Source organism: Sceloporus occidentalis, unplaced genomic scaffold (genome assembly GCF_023333645.1).
Source record: "Sceloporus occidentalis isolate IW3139 unplaced genomic scaffold, rSceOcc1.0.p SCAF_2, whole genome shotgun sequence".
In the NCBI taxonomy this organism is placed as follows: Eukaryota; Metazoa; Chordata; class Lepidosauria; order Squamata; family Phrynosomatidae; genus Sceloporus; species Sceloporus occidentalis.
In genome coordinates, this window is record NW_028316982.1 from 206,172,529 (window position 1) to 206,186,872 (window position 14,344).

The 14,344-nt window shown below is 40.3% G+C and overlaps 1 protein-coding gene across 5 annotated transcripts in view; it reads right to left on the minus strand.

Annotated features, from left to right (window-relative positions):
* Positions 1 to 458: 458 nt before the first annotated feature.
* The window catches only part of BACH1 (BTB domain and CNC homolog 1), a 41,111-nt gene continuing 27,225 nt past the window's right edge, over positions 459 to 14,344 (minus strand). For all 5 annotated transcript variants that reach the window (XM_089512127.1, XM_089512125.1, XM_089512126.1 and 2 more), the window contains 2 exons: positions 12,898 to 13,104; positions 459 to 3,726 (listed from right to left, as the gene is read on the minus strand). In XM_089512127.1, the coding sequence (XP_089368253.1) occupies positions 3,265 to 3,726; positions 12,898 to 13,104 (669 nt within the window). In that variant the 3' untranslated portion in view covers positions 459 to 3,264. The remainder of the gene's footprint in view (positions 3,727 to 12,897; positions 13,105 to 14,344) is intronic.

Here is a 14,344-nt window from a genome sequence, read left to right on the forward strand (position 1 = left end):
CTCTGAGATACTCTCAGTAAAAGAATAATTTTCAAATGTATTAGATATGAGTATGGATTTATTAACTGCTAGATAAAAAAGACAAAATGTTACAAAAAATAGAACAGGACTGGGCCCCAATACTGCAATACTGTAAGAAGAAAATTTAAATTTTCAAAGATGTGGAACTTTTAAAAGTTAAGATAATGGGGTCAAAATAAATTAGGTTTGTTCATTTAATACAGAGAGAAACCGGATATAAGACGTCAATTGTAATATATATATATATATATATATATATATATATATATATATATATATATTTGTTTGTTTTATGACTAAGTTTTGATATTGTTTGGTATATTCAGTGTATTATGTATTATAAAAATAAAAGTAAAAGAATTAAATAAAATTCCAAACAGTAACAAAAGATGTTTATTTCTTCAGATGATAAAGAATGAGACAAACATCACTTCAAGTATGGTTTTAGATGTTTTATTCCAATTCAGTAATATTTGCTGTTTTAATATATTATATAAACTGTATAAATAATGTTATTTCCAGAGTTCAGCTTTAGTAGTACTAAATGAATCAACTGGTATGCATCAATTGTACAATGCCAAACTTTTACAAAATGAGGACCTTCTTAGAAAGGATAGTGGTTTTTATTGCATTAGAAAACACTGCACTATGAAAGATATAAAATCAATTCTAATTAGTTCAGGGGACTCTTTTTTTACAATCTTTATGCTGATTTATTGTTAGGACTTCTAATGTTCTGCCCCAAATATTTAAAACTACGTTTACATGCCTTAATGCAAATATTGTACATGTTCAAAACCAAATGTTCTTAGCTGAAATTGAAAAACACAAGTTTTACCTGAGATTCTTGTATATTAAAATTGTCATTGATGTTCGCAATTCATTCATAATATTTGCAAGCTGATGATCTAGCCTTTCAGTGTTTACATGCAACCTGAAACATCACTGTACATACTTCTCTAGAGGTAGCTGAATGAGCATTAAGCCACCTCAATCCCCCATACAACCCCACCATCAGATCTAAAAACTAGGCATATTTAACAATTCCTATAAGAATGTGAATTGAAATGAGGATTCCAATTCAGAGGCAATACATTTATTAAGCAACTGCACAATTACCATACAGGCTTCCTTTTTATTATTCTCCTGGGCAGTGATCCAGTCTTCCATGTCTTATTGTTTAACTCTGTGAAACAGAAGCCTGAATGAGACTGTTTGTTTCAACCTTAGCACTAGCCAGTCTACAAAACACAGGTGGCAAATGCATTGCCCTCCAGATATTGTTGAAGTACAACTCCCATCAGCTCTAATAAGAACAGTCAATGAAGAGGGATGAGAGTTGCAGTCTTATAACATCTGGAGGACCGCCTCACTCTCAACCATATAATAGGCAGAAAATCCAGTTCCTGAAGATATAATCAGAATGCAAAATGTTGATACCTATGATTTTCATAAGCTATTATGTCAATGTTACACCTTTCAAGATAAAATTAAACTATCTATTCAGGGTACACACAAGCAGTGGGGAAACTGTGGCCCTTCAGATGCTGATGAACTACTGTGCCCATCAGTCTTCACCACCTACAAGCTGGTTGGAGATGATGAAAATTGGGAGTCCAGCAACATATGGAGGATCGTGGGTTCTCCAACCCTGGTATAGATGCTTGCATTATATGCCTGAACAAATTTGGCACTGCAAACTGATTTGTCCTAAAAGAACAAGATAGATCAGTAGGAAAGACAAAGCATTGACTCCTAGAAAAGAACTATATGCCCTTGTTAAATGCACATAACAAAAAGCCACCTAAATTTGTATTAAGAATCCTTCCCTAAATTATCATTAGAAAAATGAACACAAGCAGAAGAAACCACATGAACTAAGAAAGGAACTTCCACAATGAAGTCAAAAGTCTGTACACTGTAATTCGTAATGCTAATTTGTGACAAGTATTTGAATATCACTGCAGCTTTGAATGATCTTGAAATCACTCTATGAGGTAGTGTAGGTTTTTGTAATACGTGCTGGTTATTACAAGTACTGTTCAGATGATGTATTTGGCCAAATGTTCACCATGTATGTTTCATTACATTTACTAAACATAAACTTACCTTTTTAAAAATTAAATCATTGTGAGCTTAATCAATATTTTTGCATTTTAGAGGAGATAGGAATTTATAATTCTAAAATTCTGCAAAGTAAACAATAATTACAGAAAGATCATATTCCAAACACAGATATAAAACTGATATCTGTACTGAGGTAGGAAATGAAGAATTCCATTGGCTTTTACATTTTGTAAACCAGCAAAAGTGTTTGAGGTTCAGTAGATAAAGCTTCTGTTAAGAACAGTTAGTATGGATTTTCTGTAATTACTACAATGCAGAACAGGCTACAGTGAAATCATCTATTTGCTTATTTTAATAGCTAAAATTGCTATTAAAGAATCAATATGAATGGTATATTCCAGTTCCAGTGGCTCATTTCTATTAAAAATAATAATAACAGAAGTACAAGCCATTGAAAACTGAGTATGAATTGTTAGGTTTATCCATAAAAGTATCTACTTTAAATATTAGGTTTCAAATAAAAGTGAACTGGTCCCACAATTAAGGGTAACATCTGAAATCCTTCAAGAAGACTTGATCATTTTAATTCTCCTTATGACAACTGCCTATCAATTTTGAAACAGGAAGCACAAATTTCCATGATTAAGCAGAACCATGTAAGACCACAGAAGGGCAGAAAAGCTGTAAAGAATGGGCATGGTCTCAAATGCAGTGACCTCACATTTCCAGGACGAGAGTTTTAAAGGTTTTGTGATATTATCACGTTTATTTGTTTTTAACACACCTAACCCAGAATTGTAAGAGAACTGAATACATGAAAGGTTTGTTCCAGTTATTTCACTTTTTAATGCATTGCAGCTTGAAGTATCTAAGCTTCAGGAATTCCCTTTTGTTTCTGATAAGGCATGTTACAAACTTAATAAAGATTTTTTATAATGAAACTACCTTCATAAAGGTAGCAAAGGTAATAAAGGCCTAATGAAGGTATTACCACAATATTGATTTTGATATATCTTTACATCCTCCTTAAAATAAAGGCCCACAAATACATTTAGGTTTGAAGGAAGATGATGAATAGATACAAACAAATTAATACAGCTACACTTTATGGAAAATTCTACCTATCTACTCAATGGCCAGTGCTTCAATCCTGCTAGGCTGAGTTGAACAAAAAGATTATTCATCTGTAGTGCATTTGTCAGTCATTTGTTGACAAAAATCTGTGATACCACTACCACTTTTCACACACTGCTCCAAACACAATGTTTTGTCAGCTATTCTTACAGGAACTGGACACAATTCTTGCACCTGATCAAATCCTGCATCAGATGTTTCTTTTATATGCTGATAGGTGGAACTCTGCTCATTGGGAGATACAACAGAAAAACCAGCAGATAATTCAACACACAGTGGCACTGCAGACATGGCATCAGAAGGCGCTGGTTGTTTCCTCTCTGGGATAAAACATGAAAGTGGGCAATCTGAGGCTGAGTATTTTGCAAGAATCTGTATTTGCTCATGACTCAGTGCTGCTTCCTTGCATACTTGTTGACAAAGTCCTGTCAGATTCTGCTTTGTCTCAACCAGTGTTGACAAGATGTGCTCTTTCTCCTTCAGCAAGTTCTCTTTTTCATTTTGCTGCAAGAAAACAAAATAGATCCAAGTTCAATACAGTTCTGCAATATAGAATGGACAGTTTTTATTTTTAAAATGAATTTAAGTTATAATTCACAATATGTGTGCAGATGTTTTGAAAACTGTGACAATGAACAGCATTAGATGATATGGTGCATATAATTTTGTAAACACAATCAAATACCAGTTTGGTGTTAAAAAGAAGCTAGGGTTCTAAAAGTACAATTTAAGAGGGCATTTAACTGTTCAAGTGCTTTTGAGGTACAACAGTAGAAAGGGTTTCATTTCTGCTAGCGTGCTATAATGAGATTCCATTCTCAGTACAGTGGGGCCCTTGGTATCTGCCGGGGTTTGATTCCATGACCTCCTGTGGATACCAAAATCTATGAATGCTCAATTCCATTAAAAACAGTGGCATTGTAAAATGCTATCCCTTATATAAAATAGCAAAATTAAGGTTTGCTTACTGGAATTTATATTTGTTTTGAGTATTTCAAGCCATGGATGGTTGAATACATGGATAAAATTTCTGTGGATATGGAGGGCTGACTGTATTTAAGGAATCTGTGTCCCAGTACATACTGCCAATAAGCGGCGTACCAGGGCCGATACTAGGGTTAGGGGCCACATGGCAACCACACACTGCAGCGTCGCAGCAAGAACTCAGAAATACCTGGTTTTTTTGCTCTGCAGTGACGGTGCGCCATTTGGGGGATGCACCATCCCTGCGGAGCAAAAACGGGCATCAGCAGGCTGCCGTTTCTCGGTGATCTGTCCCGGACCTGAGATAGTAGGAAAGGAAGGCTATCTGCCTAAGACCCAGTCAGTGCAGATGACATTGAGCCAGATGAAGTGCTCTCTCACAAAGACACACATTTCTGGAATCTTAAAACATTGCTATGGATTCTAGGAGATTTTCTCATCTACTATGGTCCAACAGAAATCAGAGGTGGGGTCAGGCAAGGATCAACCTAATCTGCAAATAAATTACCACTTTTTGTTATTGTCTAAATTTGTCATCAAATCTATGTCAGTTTAGTCAGCAAAGAGGAGGAGAAACAAGACATTGTACAAAGACATTCCTTCACATTTATATGCTGTTCATAATGCCTGAATAATGTTATGTCTAGAGTACCTTGTAGCTATAGTTGGCCCTTCTTATATGTAGATTTTTATACAAGGATTCAAGTATCCACGGTCAAAAAAAGTATAAATTTCAAATATCAAACCTTGATTTTCCATTTTTTATAAGGGACACCATTTTGTTATGTCATTATATTTAACGAGACTTGAGCATCCATGGATTTTGTTATCCACGAGGGATATTGGAACCAGACCCCAGCGTATAACAAGGGTGCACTGTATTTTTTTGACCAACCTTCCTAACACACTACATGACACAAAATGATTTCCTTTTTAGCAGAGGTGGTCAATACTTTGGGGAAGAGATTGTGATAAAATCAGATTAATAAACCTGATCTAACATTTATATGCAGTCATTAGCATTCTTTACACATCAGCTATCATTTTTTCAATTTGCTGCCAGCCCGACCTTGGGCTGAGCCCAAGGGAGGCATTTTTATTACTAAAACAGTATGTAAGCTTGCACTCTTACACTCTGGCTACCAAAAATAAGCCAAAACAAACTATTTTAGTGAATCTGGAAAATGACCTGGGCTGCAGCCACATTGTAGAAATAATCCAGTTTGACATCACTTTAACTGTCACGGCTCAGAGCTATGGAATTCTGGGAAATGTAGTTTTTAAAAAACATTTAGCCTTCTCTGTTGAGGGAACTACAATTCCCAGAATTCCATAGCATCGAGTCATGGCAGTTAAAGTGGTATCACACTGGATTATTTCTATAGTGCAGATGAAGCCCTAGTTTTTCCAGCTTTACTACTGGGTAAGACAGCAGTTGCACAGCCACCAAAATTATCAGCCATGCTTCTCATTTGAGGCCTAGTATATTCAAAAATATATTTCATAACAGAACACAGGGCAGAGGTTGTCTTTTAACTACAACAGAGTAGTTAACACTAACCTACAGCGTCAAGCACAGGTGAGCACTACCAAACTAAGCACTGAATAAAGGCACTGCAGGCCCCCAAAAGTCATGTTTTGGAAGATCTACCCCCTGAAGAAGGAAACATAACATGTCTGGGACAGATGAAGGGAAGAAAATAAAGTTACTATCAGTCAGTATTCAATGTTTTTGCCAAGCAGCTTGAAGTGGACCGAATTGAAAGACAGGAGGCTGAGTAAACATCATCTGCCAGCAACATTTGGTGCTGGTTTTCTTTATTGCTGACTATGAATTAACAATAAGATCACTACCCTATCAGAAGAGCAGAGATTTTTGCCTCAAAAATAATCATACAATACTAATACTCATACTAATAAAGAACCCTCTCAGAGAACTTTCCCAAACAAATGACAAAACATCCAATCTAAGGGTGTCTACAGACTGATCCCCCCACCACCTCCCACCATTAGGATCCAAGAATTCAAATAATGCTGCCATCTGTACGCCTGTAAAAGCAGATGTGATGTTGACAGTATCCATGCTAGTCAAAACCAGAATACAGCATCCATTTGCACTACTACTTGATACTTCAGGAAAGAAGACATCTTGCCTCCATCTTCCTCCAACTCTTTCTGACTTAGTACAAGATCTTGGTTTACTTAAAGGAAAGGCTGAAGGATATGCTTTAAGGAGTGCTCTTGAGCTATGTAATGTGATTAACTGGCAATCTACCCACCCACAACAAATGCCAATGATCAGCACCATCTTTGTCCCCAATGTCTGCGTTTCTTGGAAAATTTCATGGACTGGCAGCCAGGAATTCAAGGACTGTTTTATATGATTTAAATAAAGAGACAAAGTCTTATTTTGATCTATAGCTGGTCAACTTCATCTGCAACATTAAGTAAATTAATGCATATGATACAGAAAAGATACTAGAAGTAGGATGGGTAGGTAGCAGCAATTGCTACTGGGTCCATCAAATTAGCTATGTAGACAACTGGTATACACTGAGCCTAATCTAGGATCAGCCCAAATCACACAAGCATTACAAGAGTGCACTTCTCCCAATCACATATATATGCCATCAATAAGCTCAGCTAGTTAACATAATTCTAGCACTGTGTTGTTTTATTCTAAAGACCTCTGGTAGCCATCATATAATCTACAAGGGACCATTCTAACATGACTGTAAGCACACAGAAAAGGATGTATCACACATCTCAACAACAACAAGAACAGCTCATTGATAAAAAGATATCAGGTGGTTATGTGAAAGGGGAAAATAGAATTCAAATTTCTCCCTGCATATGGCTTTAAATAGCTGCATCAACACAGGACTACAGCTGTCACAAGAGAAGCAAGTGTAAGAGAACTACAAGAACAAAATAGCCAATCATCAATTTGAGTTTCAAAACTACATCCAGGTTCAGTATCTTGATTGGGACCAGGAATTTTTTGAATTTCAGATTTTGGAATTCTGGAGAAGGGAGACTCAAGTTGTAATCAATTAATTACTTATGTTTCTGACAGTTTGTCTCTCATAACATAATTATATTCTTACAATCAGTTGTACAACTTGTCTGTTCTGGACTTCTTTTCAGTAGTCATGCCATTTGCTAATTACTGTATACTACTAAAGGAATGGGCCAGCATATCTTTATTATTTGAACCTTTGTAGAAGTTGGAATAAAAAATAGAAAGAAAATGCTAGTTTCCCACTGTGAATTAGAAGTCTATTTCAGCTTCTGGGAAAATGTGTACTCAGAGGAAAGAGCCCTTGCAAGAGTACAGTGGTACCTCGGGATACGAATTACCCAGGTTACGAAATTTTCAGGATACGAAAAAAACCCATAGGAAATTATTGTTCCGGGTTAAGAAAGTTTTTTCGGGTTACGAAAAAACTTTTGGTGCTTTTCTGCGCGATTTCACACCAAATCGCGGCTTTTCCCCATTAGCGCCTATGGGGATTCGGCTTGCGAAAGCCTTTCGGGTTACGAAATTGACAGCGGAACGAATTAATTTCGTAACCCGAGGCACCACTGTAAATGGTATCATTACTACAAATGACTCAGCAAATGAATGCTGGACTAGGCAGGCTTATAAATCATTCCCTTGCAAAGCAATTTATTGTGTTGTCAGACAACTACATTCCAGAAGCCAGGGCAAATATACATCCCAGATACAACATTCTTCCACAAACTGAAAAACACAAGAACTGTGACTAGTTCCATGTACCACATTTTGCAGTATTTCATCCACCAACTTAGTTGCTGCCAGCAGAGGTATTATCCCTTATAACCGTGATGATGAACCTATGGTACACGTGCCACGGGTGGCACGCGACGCCATTTCGCCAGGCACGGGGTGAGGGAGAAGGCGAAACAGGCACGTGCGTGCCCATTCCGCCTCCCCCTGCCATTTTCGGGCCTCCCGCTGAAGCCAGAAAATGGCGCCTGGGAGAAGGAGACAGGCGTGCACGTCTGGCTACTCCTCCCAGCCCTCTTCCCTCCCAGCTTCTCATCCCTCCGCGTGAAAGGGATCAATGGAGCCCTTTCGTGCAGAGGGTAGGGCTGAAGAGAAGAGGGCTGGGACGCGTGCCCGGCCCCCTTCCCTTCGGCTTCCCATCCCTCCACGTGAAAGGTCTCCATGGAGCCCTTTTGAACAGAGTGAAGGGAGGCTGAAGGGAAGGGGGCTGGGACGTGTGCCCAGCCCTTCTCCCCTTGGCCTCCCTTCGCTCTGCAAAAAAGGGCTCCATGGAGCCCTTTGGCACAGAGTGAAGGGCCGAAGGGAAGGGGGCTGGGACGCGTGCCCAGACTCTTTCTCCTCGGCCTCCCTTTGCTCTGTGCCAAAGGGTGAAGAGCTGAGGAAGAAAGGGTGGGCAGCCTCCTCCTCCTGCCCACGGGGCTTCGCCAGGCCGGAGGTGTCCTTCGGAGGACACCTCCAGCCTGGGGAAGCCCCGAGGAGAGGAGCAAGGGCCGTCAGCTTCCTCCTCCTCCTGCCTGCGGGGCTTCGCCAGGCCGGAGCTGTCCTTCAAAGGACACCTCCGGCCTGGGGAAGCCCCAAGGAGATGAGCAGGGGCTGCCGGCTTCCTCCTCCCCCTCCCCGTGGGACTTCGCCAGGCCGGAGGTGTCCTTCGGAGGACACCTCCGGCCTGGCAAAGCCCCGAGGACAGGAGCAGGGGCCGCCGGCTTCCTCCTCCTCTTCCCCGCGGGACTTCGCCAGGCTGGAGGTGTCCTTTGGAGGACACCTCCAGCCTGGCAAAGCCCTGAGGACAGGAGCAGGGCCTGCGGACTCTTTGCTCCGGCCCCCCACGGGCCCTTACTGGTCCCCAGCTGTCTCTGAGAGACAGCTGGAGGCCAAGGGAAGGGCAGGAGGAGCAGGCGCACACCTGTCACCCCTCCCCCAATTTCCCCCCGACTTCCAGCTGTCTCTCAAGAGACAGCTGGAGGCCGGGAAAGGGCACGAGGGAAATCCCCGTCCCTGGAGGGTGGAAGCCCCGCCCTTGGAGAGTGGAAGCCCCGCCTCTGGCACGGGCCCCTGCCCCCAGAGGACAGAAGCTCCACCCTTGGCATGGCGACCTCAAAAGGTTCGGCATCACTGCCTTATAACAACCCTAAAAAACTTTTCCTTCCTCTACCAGCATAAATAATATATCCAGACTGATGGGCGGAGACAAGCAAGCAAATGGGTCATATTTTTACACTAACACTTTTAGCCTCTCCAGATCCTTGCATTACTAATACAGTTAGCACAGGTGAAGCAACAGGAAGACTACCGTATATAGTTGTGTAGAAGGTTTTAGGATCAAAATCTTGGATTTTGATATGCCCCGTGGATAAGTCGAGGGCAGAATTTAGGAGACAGATTTTAAGATTGGCTTCAAAGTGTGTGTGTGGGGGGGGAGAAGCTTGGTTTTCAGAGGAAATGCGAGGAGGAGGAGGAGAAGAAGCAAAGGTTTGGAGATCAGCTTGCAAATGAAGGGAAAATGGGGAAATGCAAAGAAGAGACAAGGTTTCGAGATCAGCTTGCAAACAGAGGGAAAATGGGGAAATGCAAAGAGGAGGCAAGGTTTGGAGATCAGCTTGCAAACGGAGGGGAAATGGGGAAATGCAAAGAAGGGGCAAGGTTTGGAGATCAGCTTGCAAATGGAGAGAAAATGGGGAAATGCAAAGAGGAGGCAAGGTTTGGAGATCAGTTTGCAAACAGAGGGAAAATGGGGAAAAGCAAAGAGGAGAAAGAAAAGTTTGGAGATAGGATTGAGAAGGGAATCACTACATGCACACTCACACGGGTGCCTCGCAGCTCTTTCAGCAAGCGCTGCCAAGGCACAGAGAGTGGGACATCAGGGCTACTTTTTAAAGGAGCTTTATGAGCATTATTACAGTTTGTTATTGTTGTTGTTGGCTGTCCTCCAGTTGATCTAAAGCCATGGTAACTGTATTGACCTGTGTATAATTTGACCCCAGATTTTAGGGTCAATATTTGAGCATAAATTTCTTGACTTATAGTTGAGTATATACGGTAGGTTTGCTTTGACCTATGCTTCCTCAAAGCAAACAGCACAATTTTCAGGGCTGATATAAAGGCCATCCCTGTCCATCAAGCAAGTTTGTTCCCTCATCCTGAGCCTGGGTTGTGGTCTGTTACGAAAGAGATGCACTAGAAACACCACACTTCTTCCACCTGACTTTGAAGCTATCTACCCATGTAGTTCAAGTCAGTAAGAGCAAGCGCCTCCAATACTTGGCTGTGTATGCAGATTCTGTCTGCCTGACAACATTGTTCCTAAAGCTCTTTACGCTTCTCAATATGAATGGTAGCTATTCACCTATAATGAAAAAAAGTATTATGTATATACTAATGTATAAGTCTATACATTTTAGTAAAAGCTTGACCCAAAAAAAACCCTGGTGATTGTAACTACTATACTTTAATTCTTATCAAAAAAAGGAACCATCCCCTTCTCTGAGTCAAGTAGTGAAAGGTGAGAGCTTAGTCCATCCCAGAAGAACCTAAAGAAACAGTGGCCTCCCTCTGCTCTTTCTGCCATGGTACCACTTCTGACCTTTTTGAATGCCTGAGTGGGAAAATAACAGTGATACTTCCCTCTTCATTCATCCAGCCTTTAGGGTGAGGAAAACAGTTATGCCTGCTGGAATTTTCTAAGTTCTTTGGCACTGTTTGCCTTCGCTTCATTTTTTACATCCTTTGTTATATGTTTCTAGTTCTACTCTTGACCTCCATGGGTCATATCAAAATCTATAATTTTGGCCACAAAACCTGTCCTCGACTTAAACATGAGGTCTACTTATAGTCAAGTATATACAGTATATTATGAAATCCCTTCTCAGATTTGTGTAGTTAAGAATTCCTTTCTGCAAACTATATGAAGAAACAAACATCCCCCACTCTTTTCAATCAGGTCCTAGAGTGCTGCTTCATCTCAACTGGATCCATGACAACCAAGCAACTCGCTATCTGTATAGCACACTGGCTGTCTTTTTTTTTTTTTTTTTTTTGTCACATTGAAGTGCTGGAAGGTGGTTTCATTTTTGTACCATTTACAACGTGGCAGAGTGGTTGAGCACTGGATTACAACTCTGGAGACCTGGGTTTGAATTCCTGCTCATCCACTGAAACCTATTGGGTAACCTTGGACAAGTGTCTGCCTCAGAAAACCCCACGATAGGGTTCCCTTAGGGTCACCATAAGTAATAAACAACTTGAAGGCACACAACAATCATACTATACTTTTTTCAACAGAAAGCTTAGCAGTGTTAGATGATGATTATTACAGTGTGCCCACACTTACCGCAGGCTTGCCATCCGCAGTTTGAGCTTCTGTGGATGGCAAGCCCTAGCTTTTTCAATGGGCGCACGCAGCAGTGCACAGGGGAGTGCACACCCATTGAAAAGAACAGGACTAAGTCCTGCACTTTTTTGCTATCTGTGGGGGGACGGATCCAGAACGGATCCTCCATGGATAGCAAGGGTGTACTGTTTGCTCCAGTCTGATTTGAGGTCTGACTTTGGGACCAGAAAAAGCCTTGGCCACCCTAATACCAGGAAATAGATAGGTCCAGAGTACGCTTGCCAGTTCTCCTAGACCTCTCACTGGATTTTGATCTCACCGAGTCCTTCTGAGTCCTTCACTGAGTCCTTCTGAGTCAACTGCCTGGATTGGGCTTTTAGGAGGCATGGTGTTACAGTGCTACCAGCCCTTTCTGGATAAGCTGTCTAAGAAGGTAGTGCTGATAACATTTGTCTATCCAAAGACAAAGATATGAACTATCAATGCCACTGTAGATTACTACAGTAACCTTTATGCAGGTGGGTTGTAAAGATGATTAGGGAACTTAGGTTTGATGTAGAATAATGATTATATGGATATTAGTGGAGCCAAGCATGAGAAATCTGCCTGCCGGTGTGTTTTCAAGTTCAATTTAAACAGCCAGGTTTCACCTTTAAACAATTTGATTTTAAGTTAGTTGAAGTTCATCCTTTTCAGCCTGCTGGCACTTTAAGGCCAGCTATGGAGGTTATTTTCATTTACTGCCACTAAGGGCTTACGTTTGGTGAATACAAAAAGGAAGGAGACTGTTCCATAGTGGCTTCATTCCTCCAGAATAAGTTACCAGTTGGTCTCTTTTTTGCAGGCCTTTAGGAAACCCTAGAGATCTATTGGTTTGGGCTTTGGCAGGGATATACTTTTGTTATCTTTTAATTGTGTTTTATGCCCTCAGGCTTTTAGCTGCAATTGTTTCAATATTTTCTGAGCCAGATGTGTTTCACATTATCACTGGTATTGATTGATTTTACTGACTACTGTAGTTTTATTATTTATTTCATTTTAAATACTTGTATCACCATGTAAATGTTATGCTCTTAAAGATGGTACCCTAAAATATAGTCCAAAGAGTTTTAAATAAATACAGTAAAATCAGTACATGAACAAGCAGAAGTGTTATAATGGCAAACAAAGCAGCTACTCAAAAGTCTATCTCAAACACTTGATATGAAAGCTGAAAAGGAACAGCAAACTTATTTACTTACAACCATGATTAAAGGAATTTGGAGGTGTGGCAAAAGCAATATAAATCAGGTTTCATTTCAAAATTTGAATGTAAAAGTATCCCAATACATACCAGTTTCTCTATTTCACATTCAAGGTTTTGAATGCAGTCTAGCTTTCGCTTCCGACAGCGCTGTGCCGCAATTCTATTTTTACTTCGCCTTCTAATATCATGGATACAATCCAGCTCTTCAGGTGTCAATTTGTGCATTTTCAGAAAAGACTGAAAGTCATTTCTAGAAAGTGAAATTATTTTCTGTGGATTCAATGGCAGCTTTACCTGGAAGATAAATATAGTTTTAGACTCAGTTTTAAGCCACAAATATTACATACCCCGCTATGCTTGAAAAAGCGGACCCAGAGATGAGCAACTTACAGCTCTTCATATATTAGACTACAACTTCCTCCCAATTAGTCACCCTATATAGGGCTGATTGAAGTGGCAGTCTAATAACTTAGGTCACCTGCCTGTGATTTATCTGAGCAATCATAAGGTCCAAAATAAAATAAAATAACAACTTCAAGGCCTGTCTTTTAACATCTGTAACATCTATACATAGAAATCTTAAAGTGATGACAACGCTGAGTGACCTTAAAATCCACCTGCAAGTTAGATTGCAATTAAAATAGTCAAGCACTGTATGTCCTTCTGGTATACTACTCATGTTGGCATACTATACCAGTGGTTTCAGTTTTTTCCAGGATCACAAGGTATTCTAGTCTGAAAGCAGCCTGTCTCTGCATTGTCTTACTTCTTCATAGCTGGTGTGACATAACCTTTTTCCTTCTGCTGTCACTACTCATGCCAGCTAGCATACTCTATCACTAGGATTCTGGTCAACATATTTAGGCAGCTAACACTCAAAGTACAAGGGGAGGAGTGATGTTTTGACCATCAAACTTGCCATAATGATTAATTTGTGTGAACATGTATTGTTTCTGTTGGACCTATCCTGAGGACTTTGCAAAAATGAACTATGTGACCATTTAGATATAAAATTAAGTTTTATAGTAGTTCTGAATATAAATTAGGTGGTTTTCTAAGTACTACAGCAACATACAAGCAGCAGCAAGTTCCAAAGCTGGAGATCTGAGGGTATGGAAATATTGACGTGGTCAAAACCTAAGGCTACTTCAGAGAGCTATAGTATAAACTTTAAGAGGAAAGCAGAGAACTGTAGCATATTGTCATAATCAGTAAGATGGACCTGTGGGAGTATTAAACCATGGTGTCACCATTCAACTCACTGATCTGAACAAACAGTAAATTAAGGCGAATTCAACAATCAATGAAGAAAAAGAGGTGGAAGAAGCAAAAATCCTGATCGGGTTGCTCTACTTTACAAGAGGTTGAAAGAAAGGGGCAACAAAGGGGGCGGGGCGGGAATGTGCGCATTCTCTTCATAGAAGGCTTGAGTGGAAGCGAAACCATGTCTACACAGTTGCAGAGAAAACACGGTACTGAGCAGGGAAAACATGGTGCTGAGAAGGGAGTACTAAGAAGGGAGACAGTTGTGCAG